Source organism: Hyperolius riggenbachi, chromosome 3, assembly GCF_040937935.1.
Source record: "Hyperolius riggenbachi isolate aHypRig1 chromosome 3, aHypRig1.pri, whole genome shotgun sequence".
Lineage (NCBI taxonomy): Eukaryota > Metazoa > Chordata > Amphibia > Anura > Hyperoliidae > Hyperolius > Hyperolius riggenbachi.
In genome coordinates this window covers 332625233-332651745 of record NC_090648.1, presented here as the reverse complement: position 1 = coordinate 332651745, position 26513 = coordinate 332625233, and the positions used below count along the sequence as shown (strand labels likewise).

The window sequence follows — 26513 nt, the reverse complement described above, 5'->3', positions numbered from 1 at the left end:
TTTTAATGATAGACATTCTATATGCGCCAGTTAAAACCTTAGCTATATACAGTATCTGAAAATAGCAGGATTAGCGATAATCCAATGCTAGTGAAAGGAGGTACTGAATAGATGTTCTTGCTTTTGTGCCGGCAGCAAAAGAGGCATTGAAAAGGCTTGAATCCAAACTTATTTTGTAGGCCTCTTGTAATGGTAAATAGTTAAAGTGTAAGTGGACTTATTGCTAGGTGATGAGTGAAGGTTCTCTTTGCAAAATAGTTTTGTGCTGATTAAGATAATTACATTATCATTTCTGAGTTCATTTATTTTGCATAGACATATATTGAAGCATCTTGCAATAGCAGACATGATAAGTAGGATGGGGAAGGATGAATACTGTATTTATCTCTTATAAAAGTTATATTGATGTTTTGAAGACCCTAAAATGCCTCCAAGAGAAATCAGTCAGTGACTTCATAATGTTTTTAAATATAACAGGGACCAATTCATCAATTATCTTTAGGTGTAATCTGAGTTATACATAATCTATTTTACATTGGTGTAACTACAACTCACAGGTCCCCCCAGCAAACTTTTGATGCCCCCCCCCAGTATTCACACCCCTTCCCTTTACTCTCCTTAGTGCCCTTCACAGCCTAGGGACCAGGGGCATAACTAGACTTAATAGGGCCCCCCTGCAAAAATGATATCATGGGGCCCCCTTGGTCCCTAAACACCATGCGGGCTACGTGATTAGGGGCCGGAGAGTGGCAACAGAGAGTGTTCTGCTGTGAAGCAGTGTCTGTAAGCAGGAAAAAAATGACACATGCTCCTGCACACAGTTTTTGTTAGTGAATGGGAAGGTTTTTTTTTTTTGCTAATTGGCTGCACTTGCCATTGGGGAGATGGAGGAGGTTCCCCCAAATCCTCTGGGCCCCCTTGCGATGGCACGGGTCCCAGGGGTGATTGCTACGCCCATGCTAGGAGCCCATCTCACAAGGGTCATAAGACAAGTCAATAAAACAAGTGTGGCCATAATGATCCTCACACCCATAACAAGTGGAGCCACAGAAACACCTGATCTGAAGTATAGTCCCCTGTATTAAAGGAATTAAGGTTAGTAATTGGGGCCCCCTGCGATCGCAAGGGCTGCTCCCCTCTAGTTATGCCCCTGCTATTTCATCTATGTGCTGCTAGTCCTCAGCTTCAGCATTTGCATTTCAGGAAAGGTACCTATAATGGGGAGACAATGAGGCTAAAGAAGCGCCAAGTGGTTTATAAAACTGAGTTAAAAACAACAGTACAAACGATAAATGAGGTGGCTTACCTCAATAAGGACATTCTCATAGGGAAAAAGAACATTTTATTTTTGCACAGGCAACGCATTTCACAGGTCTAAGCTCGCTTCCTTCCATGTAAGCACTGCTGAAAACCCAGAGCAGAAACAATTGGGAGATGATACAGTAACTTCCTGTTTACATTACTTCCATTCTCCTTTCAAAGGATGGAACTTTATCTCCTTTCTGCAAACATTAAACTGATAAGAAAGCACTGCTTCCTGGCTAAACGGTCATTCATATTTTGGTGAGCTGTCATCCAAAACAATTAGGTATGATTTATGGTCTGTGGTTTTGACCTGTACAGATCTCAAATTGTACAGCATAGTTTATATTCTGGAGAAGGTAGGATGAGCCAGTGCTCTGCTGGGTGAACTTTAAAGTGTTATGAAACGCAAATTTAATCTCTGGTGTAAAGCATTAAACGTGGCATAAAACTAATGGGAAAAATATATGACTGGTGTTTAATTTACTGGAAGGTTTAATGATTCAAACTTCTAATTCCTCAGGTTCACTTTAATAGAGAACTTTCAGTACTTTATTTGCTCTGCAATTACTTAATTACAAGACAATTTGATCATTTGTCCAGCAACCGCCAAAGTAATTAGCTTCAGCAAAGCCTTCCAGAGACAATATAACAGTCTTTTTCTGTTATCTATTAGCGTATTTGATGTGTTTAACGTTTTAAAACAAAAATGTCATTTTGTGTTACATATTACTTTGAGGCAAGGGTCACATTTGTCTGTTTTTGTGCATGTTTTCTGCACAGAAAAACACAATTCAACTGAGAAAGCATATTAATCAGTGGGCTATTTCATGCTTGAATGTGTTTCTTTTTGCATACAAAAAGCCCTAACAGTCTGCAGTATAATTCTGCACACCATTTGCTTTTTCTCTATCGATTGCATTAGCTGCTGTGAAAAAAAACATGCATTTTTCTGCTTACACACGCACATGGTGTGCAGAATACACCTGCAGAAAAATGTGTGCAGAGAACTGAAAGACAAGTGTGTCCCCTGCCTCAAGGAAGTCCCCGGCAGAAACAATCAGTTTGGCAAATCTGTTCCATTAGGATGCTGAGGTTGAAGCAAGCAGCATCAGGGGACACCTATAAACTCTTGAAATTATCAGGAATGATTGTTTCAGCTGAGGAAATTTTAAAGTGTGTACATTGCTAAAGTACTAGCAAGACAAGATCTCTCTGCAGAGACACAGAGACTGACACTCCAAGCAACAAGGTAGTGATCTTGCACACTAAACTGTAGAGATTACCCACATAGGGCTGGTGCACACCAGAGCGGTTCATAAGCGTTTTTAAAAACACTTGGGGATAGAAAACCGCTTTGCTAATGTATTTCAATGGGCTGGTGCACAACAGAGCGGTTTGTTTCTTCCACAAACGCAAACTCGGGGGCTGCAGCATTTTGTAGGTTTTTGAGGCATTTCTGCCTCAATGTTAAAGTATAGCAAAGTGGAAAAGCGCTCTGATAAACGCTAGATCAGAGCGGTTTTCCAGACGTTTTTGTTACAGAAGCTGTTCAGTAACAGCTTTACTGTAACAATATATGAAATCTGCTACACAAAAACGCTCCAGAAAAAACGCTAGGCATGTTTAGAAAACATGCCTAGAATCGCACTGAAAATTGCGGATCTGCTAGAGGTTTTTGGTGTGCACTGGCCCATAGTGTGTTTTTGAGCTATCCACTATGGAGTGGTTTGCTTTAAAGGGAACCTTAACTGTGAGGAATATGGATGTTTCCTTTTAAGCAATACCAGTTGCCTGGCAGCTCTGCTTGCCTATTGGTTGCAGGAGTGGCTGAGTCACACCAGAAACAAGCATGCAGCTAATCCAGTCTGACTTCAGTTAGAGCACCTGATCTGCATGCCTGTGCAGGGGCTGTGGCTAAGAGTATTAGAGACACAGGATCAGCAGGAGAGTCAGGGAACTGGTATTATTTTAAAAGGAAAAATCCATATCCTTCTCAGTTTAGGTTCCCTTTAAGTAGTGGAGTACCTGGTCGCACCAAAAACATAAGCCTGGTCACTTGATGTTGTCCCCTTCATGCTCCCATCTTGTATGCATATTGATAAGAGGCAGCAGAGTTCAGGGTAAATGACACTGTTGTTTAGAAACTAGTCAGAAGAATGAGTAAGCTGTGGAGAGAAAACTGAAAGGGAAAGACATATGAGACTTTTCAGTCACCTCCAAGCTTTTGTGACTATCGCTCTCCTCAGTTCCTGTTCTGCGGTCTTTTCAGTTGTATGGATTTTCTTTACCCCATTTCTCAGTATCCTGCTGAATATTGTTCAGTGTGAAATGTTATTATGGTGCTGGCTTACAAAGTAATACCTTTTATACAAATTATTCAAGAATAATAATACTCTCCCCCTACATGCAAAGCAGTGATTACATCAGAATTTTTTTGACTGGTACTTTGAGGCCTCTTTTAAACTTGTCTTACTCTTGCAAAGCTGCGTTGTGTTACCCTGTTTTACCGCAGGTTAATGTAACAGCAATGCAAGGCGATGGGGCCTAGCATATTTACAGTGTCGCGTCGCCTTGTGCTGGAAGTGCCTGATTGGCTGACTTGCTGCATAAAGTCCGCGGCACGTTACCGTCGGCGACGCAGCAGTGGCGGAAGTGGTGCAATTTAAACCTGCTGGCAGTGCGGTGTGCATGCGCGGAACAAAGGGAATATTACTGGGAAACCCAGGAATCCCAGTGACGTACTTCCTATCCAGCATAGAGTACATCACTGGGCGAGGGGCGTTGAGAGGTGTGTACGGGGATGGGGGGGTACCATTATGCATATGACCCCGTTGGTGCACTTTGCTGCAGGGTCATATGAGTGTGCGTTGTGGTGCATTAGGGGCTGGGCATATTTGTATTGCTTACAATGACCTCTATAGTGTAAAGTGGCAGAGTAAAGAAGAAGGTTTATGGAAGTAGGTGTATATCTTTTTAATAAGAGTATTACCCCCTTACCGCCTCTTGCTGCATGTGACGTTTACACTGTTTGAATGTGCACTGTAAACAATTGTGTTCTATTCTGCTCTGATTAAAAATTCATGTTCATGAAAGATTTCTCACATTAACCTATTTTGGTTCCTGGACGTAGAAACTACGTCCAGGAACCATGCGCGCTCCCGGCCCGCGGTTCGTTAGCCAGGCAATCAGTGAATCGGGCTACAGTGCCCGATCACTGATTCCTCTCCCCCGCTGAAAAAGCGACAGCTTCTCTCGGAAGCTTCGCTTTTTCTGGCTGTTCCCTCCCCGATGCGTCACTCTAAGCGTGTGTTACGCTTAGAGTGACGTCATGTAAACAAACCCATGGCCGCCATCTTGTGGCCAAAAAGTAATACTACAACCAAAAGTAAAAAAAAATTAAAATAAAAAAAAAAATTAAAATCAACACACATTTACACTTTAAACCTATTGTTTACCTCCCACCCTCCCAAAACTACCCAAATAAAATTTTTAATATAAAAAAAAAACCATTACAATAAAAAAAAAAAAACATGTAAATATTTATCTAAGGGTCTAAACTTTTTAAATATCAATGTAAAGATGATATATTTCTATATTTTTTTTATTTTAAACTAATAGTGATAGATGCAAAACGGAAAAAATGCACCTTTATTTCCGAATAAAATATTGTCGCCATACATTGTGATAGGGACATAATTTTAACGGTGTAATAACCGGGACATATGGGCAAATACAATACATGACTTTTCATTATGGAGGCATGTATTATTTTAAAACTATAATGGCTGAAAACTGAGAAATAATGATTTTTTTCCGTTTTTTTCCTTATTCTTCCTGTTAAAATGCATTTACAGTAAAGTGGCTCTTAGCAAAATGTACCCCCCAAAGAGAGCCTAATTGGTGGCGGAAAAAACAAGATATAGATCAGTTCATTGTGATAAGTACTGATAAAGTTATAGGCTAATGAATCGGAGGTGAACATTTCTCAAGTGAAAATGACGGAACGCGAATGGGTTAAAGAGGACCTTACCTCTTGCACAGGACAGAAAGAAAACAAATAGAAAGACATCCTGTATGTATTTAAAGAGTTTAGCATGTCTAATATCCCCTTATCTATGACTAATCCCAACTGTAATTTGATCTGTCAACTCAGGAATCTCCACTGCCATGGCAGAGCAGTTAATTTGTAAACACAGGATGTTAACAATATGTCTGCTTCCATGAAAACAGGAAGTAGACACATTGCAGATTTATTGTAGGTTTATTCATTATAGCTGTAACAAAGAAATGTTTTTCTTTAGAGGTTATTATGCGTATCTTATAGAACAGAGAGGAAGTTCAGAGTTCAGGTGCGTTTTAAGCAAGACTTGGGTATAATGAACCTGTGATATACAAAATTGTTTGCAAGGTCATTAGGTAGTCTGCAAATACCTCTCCTCACCACAGTCACTGCTTAATGGTGTAGTTGAGTGCCATTCTTTACAACCTCATATGTATCTTTATTACTTGAAAATGTATTTGCTTCAGTTTCTATTTTAGCTGTTTTTTTGTTTTGTTTGTTTTTTAAGATAAAAGACCTCCTGGTGCACTAAGGGTTCTAAAGTTCATGTTAAAACTAGGAGAAATCCAATAGGGAAGGATGGCAAACTGCCTGCAGCCTTCTCGTCTGTTAGACCCTGTGACGCAGGTGATGAAAACAGGGCTGCTGTGGGTTTTGTCATATTAAAACTGGGCTTATTGTGCTCGAGACAGGTGCAACGGTGCACTACTTACTCAGGCTTCTGGCCTTCAGGTTCTAACTCCTAAATGAAATAGAGGGGCTTACAAAGACTAATTTGTCCGTGGCTGGTGAATTGCATTCAGTCAATGATGAAGGCCTTTACCGACTTTGAACTGAAACTAATTAGTAATTAAGAAACTGATAGCGTGTCTGCTGCTCTCATGGGCAACTGAGATTGCAGATAATCATGAGGCTCTTTTGATGTGTAACAGCCTAAAGATATTTCAAATGGTTTTACCTTGAAAAAACAATACCAAAGAAAGTGATGCTGTACACTTGTCATATATGCACAGATAAATCATCAACTGCTTAAAAAGGGTCACTATTCCCTTTAATGACTGTAATTTCATAAATTAACTAATTAAGAGCAGATTTCTATGTAAGGTATGTGTTTGTGAACATAAGGAAAACCTCGGACCTTCCAGAAAGCTAGTCGGTACAAAGTATACTAAAGTTGGGCAACAGATAGAAACTAAAAAAAGCCACTTTCCATGAATTCCATTAAATAGTTTATTTTTGATCCAACTTTCAAACTACAAAGATCTCAGGATGTTTGGTTGTGATTCAGACAGCCATGTTGATAAGTGTGTGTGTGTGTGTGTGTGTGTTTAGATTACTAGGCACCCCATTACCAGGTTGGGGAATGTCTACAGAGCTCTGTGCCTACTAGCAATGGATGCAGTACTTTGTAGGGAGAAGCTTTCCTGCTCTACTTGCAAAGAAAATGAGCAATCCCCAACTGTTTGTGATGACTGAATGATGTCAAAGCATGGTTGAATTCAACAATGGCACAAAGTGGGTCAGCCGATTGGATCATTGAAAATGACTAGTCGGTTATGCATAATTCCCAACACTTGAGTATTTTGAATGGAGGGATTGTTTGTTATTGATAGATACGAGTGACTAACACAGATTATCGTCCAAACCAATCCACCAGGATGAATCTGTCTACATGAAGAATAATTGATCAAAGGCAGATGTCTTTGCCTTCTGACTTAAGCTCTGTACAAGCTTTTGACCAGCGTCAACTCAGACAAGCAAAAAATGATGGGCCTTTAAAAAATGGTACCAGCGATTGTAAAAAACTTACCATCCCTGGTATCTTTTTTTAAAAACCCATCATTTTTTGCTTGTCTGAGTCGACGCTGGTCAAAAGTTTGTACAGAGTTTAAAGGGGTTCTTTCACGAATTAGGAAAAAAAAAAGTGGTTTATGCATAAACTATTAAACATCCTTGTAAAATAATGTAAAAAGTTTTTTTAAAAAATTAATGGTTTCATCAATATAACATGTATTGTAAATAGTGACGGATGACGGCTGGGAGATTAATCCATTTGTTAGGGGTGGTTTGTTTTACTTTCTTTTCACAACCATAACTGCTGCCTACATAGTTTTCAGTGGTATAACCCACTTCTAGCAGGAATCGCCATTATAACCCTAATAGCTGAGCTCCGCTGAGCTGCTGAATATGTGTTTACATTGTTGCTAGGCAACCAGACCCCGGGTGCAGAAACTCGTTTGTGAAGAGTCATAAGCTGCAGGGAGAATCAGTCCTATCTACACCATATGATTCTTTGTCAGATTCGATTCAATTTGATTCGATTCATTAAAATGGTTTGATTCAATCTGACATGTCCGATTCATGAATCGATTCAAATTAAATTGAATCATGAGTCGGACATGGCAGATTGAATCAAATCAAATCAATGAATCAATTCAAATTGAATCGAATCTGACAAAGAATCATATGGTGTAGATGGGACTGATTCTCCCTGCAGCTTATGACTCTTTTCACAAAATGAGTCTCTGCACGGGGTCTGGTTGCCTAGCAACAATGTAAACACATATTCAACAGCTCAGCAGAGCTCAGCAGTTAGGGTTATAACTGCGATTCCTGCTAGAAGTGGGTTATACCACTGAAAACTATGTAGGCAGCAGTTATGGTTGTAAAAGGAAAACAACCCTAACAAATGGATTAGCCTCCCAGTCCTTCATAAGTCACTATTTACAATACATGTTATATTGATGAAACCATTCATTTAAAAAAAAAAAATTACACTATTTTAGAAGGATGTTTAATAGTTTATGCATAAACCACTTTTTTTTTCCTCATTCGCAGAAGAACCCCTTTAAGTCAGAAGGCAAATATCTGCCTTTGGTGGTTCATGGTGCTTGACATCCCAAACTCTTTAAAGGATTACAGGGTTCTTCTTAAAGGAATACTATCAATACCCAAGTGTTCTAAAATGACAATGTACAAATAATGTCTAAGTAGCTGTGTAAACATTTTCCTACTTTTCATGTTAAATATCAGAGGCAAAAGCTGTAATTTATTGAGGGTAAGATTTAGCTATTTTGGGACAAATCAATTGCAGAAGGGGTGTCTGCTTCAATGCACAATGCACAGCCAGTGTTGCATATCAGAAAGCAAATATCAACTATATCAAACTCTGAAAGCAAAAACAGTTATGAAAAGTTGTGACAATTAGTTACATTTCCTCTGCTCTCTTCAGACAGGTCAGTCAAACACAGGACACAGCAGCTGCAGCTGTTGGGAGCTTTCTCTCTGTCACACACAGAGTTACACATAGAGTTAACTGATCAAGTGTGAGGCATTGCTGTTAAGTCGGGAGCCATGACTCCCGACTTAACAGTGTCTCCTTTATCACGCTCTTGGGAAAGCCACGGTGTGCATCTGGTCGGTTCAAATGCCCCTTTACCTTTGTGATTATATATCTCTGGCTTTTTTGCATTGTGGTTGAGCCATACAGAACTGTGTATTACGGCCTGATGAAGGGCAAATATATTATTAAAAAAGCCAGAAACGAACATGTGTCGTTGCCTCTAAAAATACACGCCTATTAAGGTCGCAAATATTCATCAAGCCAAGCCAGATCATAACACTTGTCAGCCTTCTCTATTGCTGTCTATGATATACTGCTTATTGTATGAAGACTGATAATGTGGAATTGAAGAAACTATTTTTAATATTTCAAATATAATGTAATCACAACACGCGCTAATTCTGTATTCTATAGAATACATTTTATTAAAATATAATGTATAAAATTCCAAAAATCCACAATCCACAATCCACACTCCACAAACTGTATGTCTATTTTTAATATTTTTTGTCACTTTATGTGTGTTAATAAACTTTTCTAAAGTACTTTTTGTACCGCAAGACTGCATTCTAGTTCCTCTTTTTTTGACAATATAAAGTCCTTTTTCTAAAGTAGCACTAGGTTTTTTCTTCCCCATGATGCTGTACCTGTGGCTACTGCTATTTTTTGCTGTGTATGTAGCACATACTGTATATATATATATATATATATATATATAATAATCATTTGAGCCTTAGTCTTCTCAAATAGTTCCTGTGGAAAAAATTTCTAATGACATAGGGCTTGATTCACCAAGCCATGCTAATGCAAAGCACGGCCGTGGTATGTGTGTAGCACACAATGTTACTCGCGCGAAGTTTTACGCGTGCACAGGTTTACACGCACACACTAACAAAGCTCAACGTATGCATTGTGCCAAGTTAGCAAGTCAAGGGCTTTGTTAGTGCACACGCGTAAACCTGTGCATGCATAAAACTTTGCGCGAGTAACATGCATTAGCACGGCTTGGTGAATCAAGCCCATAGTATTCTTACACTGTACTATAAACTACTTTCTATGTTTCACTGGAAAAAAATATACTTTATGCTTGAGCTTGGTGTAGAATAATGAAGGACTGATTTCTCCATCTGTAATATACTTCACTAGGTTATGCCTGCCAGTTCTAACAGACTTTGCCAGTCACAATTTGGCACTGCTAAACATGCTCAGTCATTTATCATTAATACCAAACTGCTCTTCTGCTTTGGATTGGGTTTTCTGCTCCACTGAACTAGAAAACATTGTTGATGGGTATGCATGATTCTGCCAGAAACAGCTGTATGACTGTGATAGCAAAACTGTATGACTACACGCTCTAAAACACAAGTTCAGCTTCCATATTTTTTGTGTGATAAATACACATTTATCCCACTCATCCTGTAACCTGCTAATAACATGATTATAAATGTGGGAAATATAGTATTTCTTATTGCTAATTTATTATGGACTTGTAAAGATGAGAGAAGTATTCCACATTGGAGAGGACCTGACAATAATAGAAAGTGGTGGAGTGTGTACTTAATCTTATTTTTAAATTGTAGATGTTTAATATCCTGGTATTAGCACAGACAATAGTGTTAAGCTAGGTACCCACTTGCAGATCAGATGGATCAGATGGATTGGGGATCTGTGCCGGTCCCCAATCAGTGGCGCAGCTAGAAATTATAGGGCTCCATAGCAAAAGTTTCATGGGGCCCTCAGATGTAGGCACTCTTTAGCTATGCCACCTGCTACAAACCTATAGATATGAGTTAATTGGCAGTTTACATTCTCGTGCAATCTGCACTGCATATAGTTCATAGGTGCTGAGAGGGTGGAGGAACACAAGTTAATAGTGAATATATCAAGTATCACCTGGGCCCCCTCTATTCCAGGGCCCCATTGCAGCTGCTATGGCTGTTGCTACTGCCCTGTCCCCAATCCATCTGGCAGAATCAGCAAGCGTTGTTTGCAGCATCGGAAATGAACGATTGTGTAAACAATCGATAACACGATCACGACAAAACCACAGAAAGTCAATGAGGATCGGAATGATCCTCCACAACCTAATTGGAGATGGCCGTTGTTCAAAAACAAACGATCTCCACGGGTGGCGTGTAGAGATGGCCCGAACCTCCGATTTTTGGTTCGCGAACCGCCAAAAGTTCGGTTCCCGCGAACTGCAATAGACTTCAATGGGGAGGCGAACTTTGAAAAATAGAAAACTTATGCTGGCCACAAAAGTGATGGAAAAGATGTTTCAAGGGGTCTAACTAGTTACTAGTTTTTGCATGGAGCAGTAGGATAGATGCCAAAAGTCCCGGGGAAAAATCTGGATTTGACGCAAAGCAGCGTTTTAAGGGCAGAAATCACATTGAATGCTAAATTACAGGCCTAAAGTGCTTTAAAACATCTTGCATATGTATACATCAATCAGGGAGTGTAATCAGAGTACTGCTTCACACTGACACACCAAACTCACTGTGTACTGCACCGCAAACAGCTGTTTGCGTACTGACGGCCGTGCTGGACTGGTGCGCACCATGGCGAGATTGCTCTTCCTCACTCAGTGATGTCAGGTAATGTCTGACTGCCTTATCAAGTTTCAATGGTTCTTTCTCTACCATTGTTAAAGCTTACATCTATTTTTTTAAATACTTGTTCTGCTTGCTGTTCAGTACCTGCAACGAGAATCTTTTATGGAGGGCAAGTCTGCCATTGTGAGTGACCACTAGTAATGGCCGGGGAATCCTGGTTCAATTCTGGTCTGGAGTGGGAGCCTAAGAAATGGCTACCACCACCACACATCCAAGGAAGGCAGCAGGCATGCTGTGGGCAAAGGAGCAGGGACGGCTACCACACATCCAACGAAGGCAGCAGGCAAGGCATGCACGTCCCGAGGTAATGACTAAAAGGAGGACTTTCGAAGCCCTGCTGTAGATAACACTGATAGACTGTACTACCTGTAATGAGAATCTGTTGTGGAGGGCAAGTCTGCCATCCATTCAAGTGAAAGGTATGCACTGACTGCCAGGTATAATACAATGTGCAGTCAAAGATGCAGGGAAAGGTATGCAGTGACTGCAAACAGCTGTTTGTGTAGTGACGGCCGTGCTGGACTGGTGCGCACCATGATGAGAGTGCAGGTGAAGGCGGCTTTCCAGCCCATATGGTCGCCGGGCTGAGGTAGCTGAATGACAGAACAGTGATTGTCCAGCTGATCAAATTTGGTCTGTCCACAATGAAGCAACGACCTTATTATCTTTGGTGTGCCACCCCCCGAGACACTCATATAGCCGGCGGTCATTGCTTCATTGTGATACGCAAGCCCCTTCCCTGCGGCAAGGTAATGATCACGAAGGGGAATGGGCATATGTACATGCCTTTTGTTTTGTTGTTGCAGCCGCAGTGCAGCCAGAAAAATTAGGCAGGCATGTAAACGCACCAGAAAAATTATTATAGCTGCCACTGCTAGCGGCCTAAAAACTTCAGGAATCCGGCTGGAGTCCTGAACCCTGTTGGTGGTGGCAGAGAAGGCAGTCAAGCGGCCTGCGGGCAGAGGTGCTGTGTGGGGAGTGACTTAGTCTTGGGGCTGGCTGCCAGTCACACGGCGTGCAGGCAGAGATGCTGTGTGTGGGGACTGACTTAGTCTTCGGGCAGTAGCCCTCTGGGATCCATGCCTCATTCATTTTGATAAAGGTGAGGTACTGAACACTTTTGTGACTTAGACGACTTCTCTTCTCTGTGACAATGCCTCCAGCTGCGCTGAAGGTCCTTTCTGACAGGACGCTTGAGGCAGGGCAAGACAGAAGATAGATGGCAAATTGGGACAGCTCTGGCCACAGGTCAAGCCTGCGCACCCAGTAGTCCAAGGGTTCATCGCTGCTCACAGTGTCTACATCCACACTTAAGGCCAGTTAGTCAGCTACCTGCTGGTCCAGCCGTTGGTGGAGAGTGGATCCAGAAGGGCTAAGGCGAGGCGTTTGACTAAAGAATGTCCGCACGTCTGACATCACCACGAGATCGCTGGAGCGTCCTGTCCTTGCCTGCGTGGACATGGGAGAAGGATTACTGGCAATGGTACCTTTATTGCATTGTGCTGTGACATCACCCTTAAACGCATTGTAAAGCATAGTCACCAGCTTGGTCTGCATGTGCTGCATCCTTTCTGCCTTCTGGTGAGTTGGTAACATGTCCGGCACTTTGTGCCTATACCGAGGGTCTAGTAGCGTGGCCACCCAGTACAGCTCATTCGCCTTGAGTTTTTTTTATATGGGGGTCCCTCAACAGGCTGGACAGCATGAAAGACACCATCTGTACAAAGTTGGATGCAGATGTACTATCCATCTCCTCTTGCTCTTTCTCAGTGACGTCAGGTAAGTCCTCCTCCTCCCCCCAGCCACGAACAATACCACGGGAACGTCGAGCAGCACAAGCACCCTGCGACACCTGCTGCGGTTGTTCTTCTGCCATGCCTCCTCCAAAGAAACACCTTCCTCATCATCCGAGTCTGACTCCTCTTCCCCACACTACTCTTCCTCCTCCTCCCCCTTCTGTGCTGCTGCAGGTGTTGAGGAAACATCTGATTCTGATGTAAATTGCTCCCACAACTGTTCCTGCCATAACTGTTCCTCTTCACGCTCCTCCACAGCTTGATCCACCACTCTACGCATGGCATGCTCCAGAAAGTAAGCGTACGGGATCAAGTCGCTGATGGCGCCTTCACTGCGACTCACCAGGTTGGTCACCTCCTCAATCGGCCATATGAACCTGCATGCATTTCGCATCAGTGTCCATTTCGGGGGTCCCAGAACATCCCCATCTCCCCAGATTGTGTACTTTTACTGTAATTGTACAGGTACTGGGTGACGGCTTTCTCCTGTTCTAGCAGGTGAGAGAACATGCCCAGGGTCGAATTCCAGCGAGTCGGGCTATCACATATCAAGCGTCTCACCGGCAAGTTGGTTCTCTGCTGAATGTCAGCAAAGCGTGCCATGGCCGTGTAAGACCGCCTGTAATGCCCACACAACTTGCTGGCCTGCTTCAGGAAGTCCTCTAAGCCTGGGTACTTTGACATAAATCTTTGAATGACTAGATTGAGCACATGTGCCATGCAGGGTACATGTGTCAGCTTTCCCAAATTCAACACGGAAATGAGATTGCTGCCGTTGTCACACACCACGTTGCCGATCTCCAGCTGGTGCGGGGTCAGCCACTGATCCACCTGTTTGTTAAGAACAGCTAGGAGAGCTGGTCCAGTGTGACTCTCCGCTTTGAGGCAAGTAATGTCTAATATGGCGTGACACCGTTGTACCTGACAGGCAGCATAGGCCCTGGGGAGATGAGGCTGTGTAGCTGGAGAGGAGATCGCAGCACCAGTAGAGTTGAACTGCCACTCAGCCAAGGAGGAGGACAACAGCGAAGAGGATGTAGGAGAGGATTTGGTAGGAGGCCTGCCTGCAAGCCGTGGAGGTGTCACAAGTTGGTCCACTGCACAGCCACGTATTCCCTGCTTGCCATTGGTCACCAGGTTGACCCAATGGGCTGTGTAAGTTATGTACCTGCCCTGACCGTGCTTGGGAGACCAGGCATCCGTGGTCAGATGGACCTTTGACTCAACGCTGTGTGCCAGAGATGCCTCTCAACTTCACGGTACAGTTTGGGTATCGCCTTTTTAGAAAAATAATTGCGGCCTGGTATCTTCCACTGTGGTGTCCCAATGGCCACAAATTTACTGAAGGCCTCAGAGTCCACAAGCTTGTATGGTAACAGTTGGCGAGCTAAAAGTTCCGCCACGCCAGCTGTCAGACGCCGGGCAAGGGGGTGACTGGCAGAAATTGGCTTCTTCCACTCAAAGATTTTCTTCACGGACACCTGGCTGCTGTGGGCAGAGGAGCAGGAACTGCTCAAGCGCAGAGGCGAAGTGGAGGAGGGTGGCTGTGAAGGTGCAAGGGAGAAAGCGGCTGAAGATGCTGCACCTGAAGGAGGAAGAGAAGAAGGAGGGTGGCTTTTCTTTTGTGTGCTGCTTTTGCTCAGGTGCTCTTCCCATTGCAGTTTGTGCCTTTTCTCCATGTGCCTTCGTAAGGCACTTGTCCCTACGTGAGTGTTGGCCTTTCCACCGCTCAATTTTTGGAGGCAGAGACAACAGATGGCATTGCTCCGATCTGAGACAGACACATTAAAAAATTTCCAAACCACTGAGGCACCCTGGGGTGATGGCACTATGGTGGCATCAGCAGCTGACCTTTAAGGGCATGTTGGCTGGCTGTACATAGGTGGTGATACATGGTGCCAGACACTGCCACTAGCTGTTTCTGACAGTGAGCTCCCCCTGCTTCTTTCAGGAACTCATCTCCTCCTACTCCTCTCTGACTCCCCCTCTGAACTGTCCCCTTGGTCATCTTGTCTATTAGGAACATATGTGGGATCCGTATCATCATAATCATCATAGTCATCCTGCCCAGCTTCGCTTGCCTCAGACACCTCCAAAACTGCACCAACAGCAGGTACTTCATCATCATCCTCCTCACACATTACGTCCATAGTGTCGCCGCCTAACTCAGACATATGAGGTAGTGTAACTTGCTTAGCGCCTTCATCTGGTTGTAACAATAATGGCTGTGAATCGGTTAATTCCCCACCAATTAACTCATGCGAAGTGTCAAATGCAACGGATGTGGTGCTTGTAGTAGCGCTGGTGGCTGCGGAAGATGAGGTGTTCTGCGTTAAATTGTCAACCACGTCCTGACAATCTTGGGAGTTGATGGGACGTGCCTTCTTCTGAGCACTGTACTTTGGGCCAGGGCCACACAAAATCACATCAACACGACCTCGCACAGACCTGCCGGGTGGCCTTCCTCTGGGTCTGCCTCTACCTCTGCCTGTTTTGCCCGTTGTGTCTATATTGCCCTGAAGTGAAAGGTATGCACTGACTTGACTAATACAATGTGCAGTCACACAGGCGCAGTTAACAGGTATGCACGGAGTGGTATATCACACTGCGTGCTCTCATGTAGGTAGGTGGGTGCACTGAACACAACAAGTAGGTATATGCAGTGATGAGGTGGGTGCACTGAACACAACAGGTAGGTATATGCAGTGATGGGTATTACAATGTGCACCTGTCACACACAGACAGGTAGCGGACAGGCACAGTGACACTGCGTGCGCTCAACTCACGCAGGTGGGTGGGTGCACTGTGAACAACAGGTATGTAGGTATATGCAGTGATGGGTATTACAATGTGCACCTGTTACACACAGACAGCTGGCGGACAGGCACAGTGACACTGCATGCCCTCAACTCACGTAGGTAGGTGGGTGCACTGTGAACACCAGGTAGGTAGGTATATGAAGTAATGGGTATTACAATGTGCACCTGTCACACACAGACAGGTAGCGGACAGGCACAGTGACACTGCGTGCGCTCAACTCACGTAGGTTGGTGGGTGCACTGTGAACAACAGGTAGGTAGGTATATGCAGTAATGGGTATTACAATGTGCACCTGTCACACACAGACAGGTAGCGGACAGGCACAGTGACACTGCGTGTGCTCAACTCATATAGGTAGGTGGGTGCACTGTGAACAACAGGTAGGTAGGTATATGCAGTAATGGGTATTACAATGTGCACCTGTCACACACAGACAGGTAGCGGACAGGCACAGTGACACTGCGTGTGCTCAACTCATGTAGGTAGGTGGGTGCACTGTGAACAACAGGTAGGTATATGCAGTAATGTGTATTATAATGTGCACCTGTCACACACACAGGTAGTCATTGAATGTGCTGGGCCTGGCAGTGGCACACACACAGTATGAATTATCAAGGCTGTCTATGAAACACAAGTGTCAGAGGGACACACACACACACACACACACACACACACACACAAAATTAGATCACAAGAACAAGATTAGCTCTCAAAAGAGCTGTTGTGGGGTGCTATTTTATCAATAAGAATCAGTAAGGAGCAAGCTAAGAAGCCTACAAGAGCCTAACTAATCCTTCCCTATGAGAGTCTGCAGCAGCAGCAGCAGCAGCTGCCCCTTCTCTATTTACTGCAGGCACAGGAGCGAGTAAAATGGTCGGCGGTGCATGCCTTTTATAAGGGGGGAGTGGCTCCAGGAGGGAGTGTAGCCTGATTGGCCTGATTGGCTAAAATGTGCCTGCTGACTGTGATGTAGAGGGTCAAAGTTGACCCTAATGGTGCATTATGGGGGAAAAAGTTTGCGGTTCTCCGCGATCGCGAACCCCCGGAAGTTCGCCGGAAACCGTTCGCCGGTGAACCATTCGGGCCATCTCTAGTAGTGTGCATCGTGAAACATTGTTTTATGAATTTTTGTTAAAATTTTGTTAGCCCCACAAAATCGTTTCGTTTACAGAAGATTCCAGCAAACCTAGCTAGTCCTGGTCTTATCTGAGGCTATTGGGAAAATATGTAAACAAGGTTATAGACAGCTCAGCATGTATCCCCTACAGCTATCTGAAGCAGCACCAGTACAGCAAGATGTCAATAACAATAGCAGACATCCAAGAGAACATAGAACAAGCATGATAAATTACAGAAACACTGAACAAAGTATAGCATAGTAATATTACATTTTTTCAACAGGTAGTATGTGCGAATATTATAACCTAGCCAAGATTACGTGTGATAATTTTATCTTATTACATCATCGACCCCTAAATGCCCGTTCCTGCGCTTTACAATGTTTTCCAGGCTGAGGTTAAAGCCCGCTTTCACAGTAAGATCGTTATCGTTAGGAAACAGATACTTGCACATTTTCAATGAGTAATCTTGGGAAAATCAGAGGCATTTTTAATTAGAACAGGATTGCTGAAATGTAATCCAAGGAAATGCCAAATCCGTTAGATAAACAAGGTGAGGGCGAACAATGAATACAATGAGCAAATTGTCTGCAATAATTGTATGCCTTTTTTTTTTTACCCCTGAACAAAATAAAATGTCAGGACAATGAAGGTCATGTCACAGAAAATGGAAAATTATTTTTCATAATGGAAGGTTATGCTGTTACTTCTAAGCAAAGTGAAAGCTTTGTTTATTTGGATAGAGGATACTGATAGTTGCTTGTCATTTTCAGTCCATCCGGGCAGATCTAGCAGGAAAGTTGTCTGATGAATGCTCAACAGGGAAAGTGATAGGAGAATGAAATCTTGCTAGAATTGTGATGGAGACAACAGGTGTATGATGTGACACTAAGATTACATACATCAGAGCGTTCATTATCTCAAATACTGGGATTAGACCAAAACTCTAGCTTGGTTAACAAATAATAAAAATACAGGAAATACATATTTTTCCAGAGTTGTAGTTTAATTCTATTTTAGTTTTGGTATTCAGTGTGAACGTTGTTTGTAACACAATAGGGGAAAGAGGCATCCAGGTGTAAGAAAATACATTAAAATCCTTATGCTAGGTACACACGGTACAATGTCCCATCAGATTAATGGGTCGCACCGATTTCCGACTTGTCTGTGTTGGTAGTAACAATATTATTAGCTAAATTGCAGTATAGCAAAGCAACCACAAGATGTCACTGTCTGTGAAATAATGTGAAGATCTCTATGGTATTGTGATTTCCTGTTGGTGTTTACATTACACCTGATGGTGGTGGATGATATATCTCTGCATGTCTTTTTTTGAATAAAGAGATCTAACTTGTTATGCTGGGTGCCTATCTGCGTGTACAGACCCCTCTGATCCATAAATCTGTTCTGCTCCTGATCGATATTGGGATTTTGTGAAGTAATAATTGTTCAGGCGCAGTTTGGACATGTTCCCATGGTGCAACTTCCCATCAGATTACTTGTTGATCTGACAGGAAATTGTATCTTGTGTACCTAGCATTAAAAACAAAATCAGAAGGTGGCTTACCTCAGTGAAGACACACTGTTTGAAATTTGGAAAGGAAAAAAGTTTATTTGCTCTAAGATTCAGCCTTTACAGACACACTCAACTTCAGCTAGAACTTTTGTTTTATTAATTTGCAAATCAGTGCAATCAGTGGTGTAACTTTCAGGCAAGCAGCCCTCTCAGATGTTTAGGGGAGGAGCTACTCTCTTCCTTGCTCCAATAAAGATGCCTCCTTTGGTAGCCACCATCTGTTCCCCAATATGCAGCAAAGTAGCCCTGTGGAGCAGAGTTTTGATTAAAGTATGCTGCATTTGTCTGGGCAATTTTTAGATAAATATATTTACATAAAATTACTATAAGATTTGCAGCAACACGGAAAGATGTGCATCTCATAGATCATCCCTACTGGGTTATAGTGTGTAAGGCTATGGGGGAGGGATAGCCAGTTGGCACACAATTAGGAAGAGACTAGTCATAGGATCTGGAACACTTGGCACCTTATGCTGTTGGATGCGTTTTGGGGAAAATGAGAGTTTCGGAAAACATGTTTTCAAATTGGCATTTTTAAGATTGATTTTAATATGTAATACTTCCTTTTTCCACAGACTGTTGATAATTCCAATGTGTCCATCATTGCTCAGAATAGGAAATGTTTTGACAATGATATTATTTGCTCAAAAAATCTTATTATCTCTGTTGGCGGGACTGAGATTTACTTCATGGACACCTCAGAAAAACAGGTCAGTAAGAAGTCCCTCCATGCTATCAGTGCAGTAGAGAGGCATAACTGCTCACTGATTATTATTTATCTTCATGCAGAAGCTATTTCGAATACAGCATGGTCCTTACAGATACCAGCACTGGAAAGCAGGATTTTATACCGTTGTACACTTTCCAGAGCTAGACCTCACAATCCTTTGGGATAAGAAAACCACAATACACGTCAAAGTTGGTCCTCGGTGGAAAGTAAGTTGTTTATGAAAAACAGAGGGGTTGGTTCATCTCGACACATGCATGGAACACTGGGGGAAAAGAAGAGCCGTTACCCACAGCAATAAATAACAGTCCAATTATTAACTTACCAACACGCGTGCCATAACCGTGGCCCAAAATGATGATCATTACGGACAAAAGTTTAGGAACAATCACTGTACAAACATGCAGCACAGGTTCATACTGGACAGATTGTTCTATTCTATGGAGAAAGGAGAGGGGTGAGATGTGGGAGGCACACTGCCAGCGGGAATACAGCAGAACAGCAAAGTTGCTTGTTACTGATCTACCATGACAGATCACTTATGACAATGTTAAAGTAAACTAGAGGTGAGAGTGATATGGAGGCTGCCATATTTATTTCCTAGCTTGCTTAGTTACTTGGCTGCCCCCCTGATCCTGTCTCTGTAATACTTTTAGTCACAGACCCTGAACAAGCATGCAGATCAGATGTTCTGACTGAAACTGACTGAACTAGAAGTATGCTTGTTTCAGGGTTGTGACACCACTGATGCTAGAAGATCTGCCGGACTGCCAGGCAACTGATGTTGTTCAAATGGAAATAAATATGGTAGCCTCCATATCCCTCTTATCTTGCATTCCTTTTAACCACCCTGGCGCTCTATTTTTTTGCGGCGTTCGGCCGCGGGTGCGTTTCTTTAACCTATTTTATTTTTATTTTTATGTAGCTAGCCTAGCGCTAACTACATGATTCCCCCTCCCTGCGCCATCCCGCCCACCCCTCCGATCACCGCCGGCGATCATACCCAACAGGAAATCCCGCTCTGAACGGGATTTCCTCGTCACCATGGCGTCAATCAGAATGACGTCATGACATCAGGGGGAGTCCCGATCCACCCCATAGCGCAGCCTGGCGGTGATTGGCCAGGCTGCGCTGAGGGTTGGGGGGGGCCTCTTTGGGTCGGCGGCGATCGAATTAAACACGTGTTTAAAAAAAATTTGTAAAAAAAGACCCACCAGGGGCTGAGCTCGTCCATACCGCTAAGGTGGTTAATGACAGATCACTAATAATAATGTGAATGACTTTGGGGGACACCTATACTCACACTAGATTTTTACTCAGACAAATCATCTGTTCTGGAGACAGAAGTCTAAGGCCTTGTGCACACAATGCAATTTTACTGTCAGATCAAGAGGGAAATTTTCCCTTATTTGATGATTTCCAACATGCCTGATCTGCTTCCAATCAAGAAAGTGATCATGTGTACCAGGCATAAGGTGTTGTGTGTACCAGGCATAAGGTGTCTTAATAGCTTTACTTCGAGCATTGATTCTGATTGGCTTTTCAGCAAATGCTGACCTTTTGTTTCAGTTTTCTTGGCACCTGTGAGACATCAGCCCCATAACCACTGTTAAAAATGGAGGAATTGCTGAGGTTTGTGGTGATTTCTGCAGAAAGGTATTGTAATTTACCATCCAAACAAATGTTAATTAAATCAAAACATTTATATTTTAGGGAAAGTTGTCTGGTCTGTGTGGAAACTTTGACAAGTATACCTCTAATGACTTGACTACGTCTAACAATATGGAAGTGAGGAATGCTCAGGTGTTTGGAGACAGTTGGACAATTGGCCAGGTAAGAGAAACTTTACATAAATAGATCAGAGGACAAAGTGCATTCTCACTCCTTGGGCCATATGCAATTTTAAATGATAAGAAACTGAAAACATGTGAGCTTCTTATCACCGCTCATTGGTCCAGATTTACCAGCACAATAAATTGTGGGCTTCATCTCTGAGCAATGTCCAAACTTAAGAGCATCACTCAAATAGTAGGTATTAGCCTGAGCGATGCTACTGTGTCCCAAGCGATGCCAAGGGATGTGGAGTGAGGCATTTGTACCATGGAGCTGTCCTTCAGCACCACAGCACTGCTGCCTCACTCCCCCAGTAGATGCGTGTGCATCCATCGCTGTTACCCAACATCCAGGCTGCAGGCGGCCAGCATGTGTGCTGCATGGCACTCTTGGCCATCCACAGAAACCCCAGTGATCGCTACCGCAAAGCATCTTTGAAAGTTCCAGCTTGGGCTCCCTATTTATCCACTATTTACACAAATAACAATTATCCTTATACTCATTGGACCAATGAGAATCATGATGATTTTCATTGGTTCACTTAGTTGACGAAGGGGTGGCCCCAGGCAGAATTTTCAGAGATGTTTCTGCCAGGACTCTGGGAAGATGGAAAAGAGGATGGCATCAGTGGTGGTTACAGCAGGTCCCACTGACAGTGCAGAGCAACGAGCCAGCAGTGCCTGGCATATAGTGCGGACGTAGGGTGAGCGGTGAGCAACGGGGAATGGCCAGGATTGCTGAATTAACCTGCTTGGGACTCCAGGGGGTGCTAAATTGATTTGTCTGTCCTGTCCCCTAATTTGAGAACTCGCCAGCCTTTGTGAATTGCATAAAATCCTTAACCAAAGACAGAAATAATAGACCCTGTACTATATTATCTTTCTTTTAGTGTAAAAGCTCTAATGAGACAACAAGACCATGTGAAGTACATCAGAGCAAATTTCCGTATGCAAAAAAGGAGTGTTCAATTCTCTACAGTGATGTGTTTGCTGCCTGTCGGAATGTGGTAAGGCTGAACATCTCTACACATATTTAGCACAGAGACCTTGATGTGAGGGAAAGTAATCACTCTACACCTCACATCAATTTTCAAGTATAATTCCAGACACACCTGCTAGGGTACACAATTTAAATACACGTTTTGTAGTACTGGCAGTTTGGGCACAGTTTAAGCTATGCATCTCCTGTCTTGGGAATCGGCCTTTGCAATGCCATTTTCTTCTATGAACTTGGCCAATGTCCCCTCTCACGCCTCTAATCCTAACAACGTCACTTCTTCATGCTTTACCACCCCCGTACAGTGATGCACCTAACCCTAACGCTTTAATGGTAATTGATACAATAAGCCTTCCACAAACACTATTAACCCTCCTTATTTATGTCTAACTCCAACCTATTTGGACCCAGATAAAAGGAATTTTCAATGAAATCCCTATTCTAGGCACAATGGTTATACCTGTAAATACAGTACTGTTACTATGCATGTAATATGGAACCCTTCACCACCCACAGAGCCTTCTATTACCTCCTTACAGTGGTGTAGCAATAGGGGGTGCAGAGGTAGCGAGCGCATTGGGGCCCTTGGGCTAGAGGGGCCCTGTGGGGCCCACCCTCAACCACAGTATTAGCTCTTTATTGGTCCTATGCTGATAATATTCACTTCTATAGATGCTTTGAATAGTAGTAATCATTAACAAACTGTTCCCCATCCCCTTCTTGCACCTCTGACACTGTGGTTGACCTGTATTGGTTTTGATGAACCATATGAGTTGTCATGTATAGCATGCTTGAGGGGGCTCCAATGCAAAACTTGCACCAGGGCCCATAGCTCCTTAGCTATGCCACTGCCTCCTTATACTGAGCTGCTTCAGATCTCATAAGCACACTTTAAACTGGGCTTTTTTTAGCTGCACAGGCTTTATTTGACAGAAAAAAAATGTTTTTTTAGCACTCTGCTTGCTATCAGATGAGCTGTGCTTGCAATTTGTTTTAGCTTTGTTCTCAGATTATTTAAATATATTGGTAATTCGAATGAGGCTCTTGTTAGCAGTACATGTAAGCGACATAAAATGTATTTTAATAGGCTAATTCAACTAAATGGGTTTTTCTATGCACATACATTGCACCACCACAAGGCAAACACTAGATGGCATTATAATAATTTATATTCCTTTCATATCTCCAGCTATATTGATATCAGATTAGCCTTTGTATCTTTTAAAGGAAACCCATAGCTGATGGTGTGTGGCAGCTACTATTACCACTGTTATTATAACAGAAAACTAGCACTCACCATTTATGTGATAGAAGCCCTTATAATAAATGTATACTGCATTTTACGTACTCAAAATGAGTGTAATACATATGGCCTCTAATATAAATAGATGATCGCTGTAATTTGAAATAATTGAAACAATACACACTTTACAATATTATTTATGTTATTTGAGTAACTATATTATTTGAATTACTTTCTTCTTCGTAACAGATTGACGTGACATCATTTGTTAAGAATTGCCACACAGACACATGTAACTGCAATCTTGGAGGAGACTGTGAGTGTCTGTGTACCAGCATAGCAGCATATGCTCATAAGTGCTGTCAGCATGGGGTGGCAGTCCACTGGAGATCACCCAATGTGTGCCGTAAGTGCTTTTTTTTCCCTTAAAGTGAAAGTGTGGCAATATGCTAAATATGCCGGTATGCTAAAACTGAGGCTCTACTTGCATTACTGATGTTAGCCATATATTATGGTATAAGCATGTCACACTTCGAATTAACAGTAAAAGTGTACGCTTGGCTAGCCTTGATCCATATTTGCTATTACTGAAATAAGCTGGAAGCAGTTTGCACAACAAGAATAAAGGTGCCCATACACTGGCAGATGGTCAGCAGATTCGATTAACAGGTAGATCCCTCTCTGATCGAATCTGATCAGAGAGGGACCTGTTGCTGCCAGTATGCTACACACAGATTTACAATGGATTTAAGCATGAACTCTATTGAAAATCTGTGGAAGCACCTCCACCTGCTGGTCCTCACTAGTTTCGCCCATGTATTGTGTATCATCATGTGACTCCGCCACACAGGCCTGGATTTACCTCACAGGAGCCTATAGGCACAGATGATCTGGCACCTTAGATTTCCCCCTCCATAAACCTACAAACCCCCACCAAACTGCACTGCAAGTGTGCTGGCTGTCCCAGCTGTCACTTCTCCCTCACTTCCCTTGCCCGTCATAGGTAGCTACAGGTGCCCCTTAGTATTAAGTAGCCAAAAGTACCCCCAATATTAACCAGTTCAGCCTTCAGTCATTTTCACTTTATGCATCCGAGCAATGTTCACCTCCCATTCATTAGCCTATAACTTTATCATTACTTATCACAATGACCTGATCTATATCTTGTTTTTTCCGCCACCAATTAGGCTTTCTTTGGGGGTACATTTTGCTAAGAGCTACCTTACTGTAAATGCATTTTAACAGTAAGAATAAGAAAAAAAATGAAAAAATTCATTATTTGTCAGTTTTCGGCCATTATAGTTTTAAAATAAAACATGCCTCCATAATTAAAACCCATGTATTGTATTTGCCCATATGTCACGGTTATTTCACCGTTTAAATTATGTCCCTATCACAATGTATCGCGACAATATTTTATTTGGAAATAAAAGAGCATTTTTTCCGTTTTGCATCCATCACTATTTACAAGCTTATAAAAAAAAATAGAGAGAAATATTTCATCTTTACATAGATATTTAAAAAGTTTAGACCCTTAGGTAAATATTTATGTGTTGTTTTTTTTATAGTTATGTTTTTTTTTTTTTTTATTAAACATTTTATGTGGGCATTTTTGGGAGGGTGGGATATAAATAATGTTTTATTTGGGGAAATATTTGTGTATTGTAATGTTTTTTTACTTTTACTTGTAGTTTTACTTTTTGGCCACAAGATGGCAATCTTGAGTTTGTTTACATGACGTCACACTAAGCGTACAATGTACGCTTAGAGGGACAGAGCTTCAGAAAAAGCGTAGCTTCCGAGAGAAGCTGTTGCTTTTTCAGCGGGGGAGAGGAATCAGTGATCGGGCACCATAGCCCGATACATTGATTTCTGGGCTACCGAATCCGCGGCCGGGAGTGCGCGCGCACGCGCGCGATCGGCCGCGGGAGCGCGCGGACGCGCACGTGGCCTCCTGGACGTAGGTACTACGTCCTGGAGGCATAAATGGTTAAGCAGCTAGAGGTGCCTCCAAGCATTAGGTAGCTAGAGGAACCTCAGTATTAAGTAGCTAGAGGTGCCCCTGAGTGAAAGGAGATCTCATCAGTGTAATACCAGGAGCGGGGTGAGTAAGCTTTTATTTACACTCTCATCAAGACTCTGCATAGTAAAGGAGGCAGGGAGGGGAGTCAACCGGCTTTCTATTATCAGGCGCCTGTAGGCAAGTGCCGTATGGTAAATCCGGCCCTGCCGCCACATGTTCTGACATCATGTACATGTAGCAGTGTCTTGTAGTACAGGCAGTCATTGAGAAATGGTACTCGGGAGGCATGCTATAAACACTCAATATGGGATGGGGGTACTTATTTTAGATGGGGAGACTGGCCAGGGGTCCATCATGTCCGTTGATCATCAACCCGATCTAGCCCTTTCCGAGTAAAATCTTTTCGCCTGGAAATCGATTGAGATGACATATAGACAGCCACATAGTAGCATCTATCTCTGCCAGATCATTATGATCAAATCGACCAAATGTTGATGCCGCAAAATGAGTAATGTATGGGAACCTTAAGGAGTCCAGAAGGACACTTTACAAAAGGGGGGCTGGGGGAGAGAGAATCTTGCTCAGGCACCTATCTGCACGTCTGAACTTATAAGCACAGACATTCTCACTGGGGATGATCAATGAGATGCAAATAAGTCTGAATGAATGCAGGATTGTGCAAATTATGTATGCAGATTTATGCAGCTTGAAAACTGACCAAATTAATGTCACCTTGGCTGCAGACTTCTCAGTTTAGAAAGGTGATGTTAAACTGCTGCAATGCTATGGAAGTGTATGGGCTGCATAGGGCTACTTTATTCGGCAGAAGTCATGGGTGCATCAGATGATCTGTTACTGAGGGATATAGCAGACTATTGGTATAATTACAGATATTCTACTATTGGTATTACCTCTTTCCCATTTTTCCATGCTCCACTTTTACACGAGTAGAGAATCTATTTGGGGAACACCATGCATTCTATGGAGCAGCACTCCCAATTCTTTAAAGAGGCGGCCATGGCACTTGCTAAACAAGCTGTAGATAGGCCTCTGCATTT

At 42.7% G+C, this 26513-nt stretch overlaps 1 protein-coding gene across 3 annotated transcripts in view; it reads left to right on the top strand.

The window, feature by feature from the left end:
- OTOGL (otogelin like) overlaps positions 1 to 26513 on the top strand; it is a 197941-nt gene that overhangs the window by 87015 nt on the left and 84413 nt on the right. For all 3 annotated transcript variants that reach the window (XM_068276877.1, XM_068276876.1, XM_068276878.1), the window contains exons 26-30: positions 19209 to 19343; positions 19423 to 19569; positions 21074 to 21193; positions 22083 to 22199; positions 23682 to 23838. In XM_068276877.1, coding sequence (XP_068132978.1) covers positions 19209 to 19343; positions 19423 to 19569; positions 21074 to 21193; positions 22083 to 22199; positions 23682 to 23838 — 676 coding nt within the window. The remainder of the gene's footprint in view (positions 1 to 19208; positions 19344 to 19422; positions 19570 to 21073; positions 21194 to 22082; positions 22200 to 23681; positions 23839 to 26513) is intronic.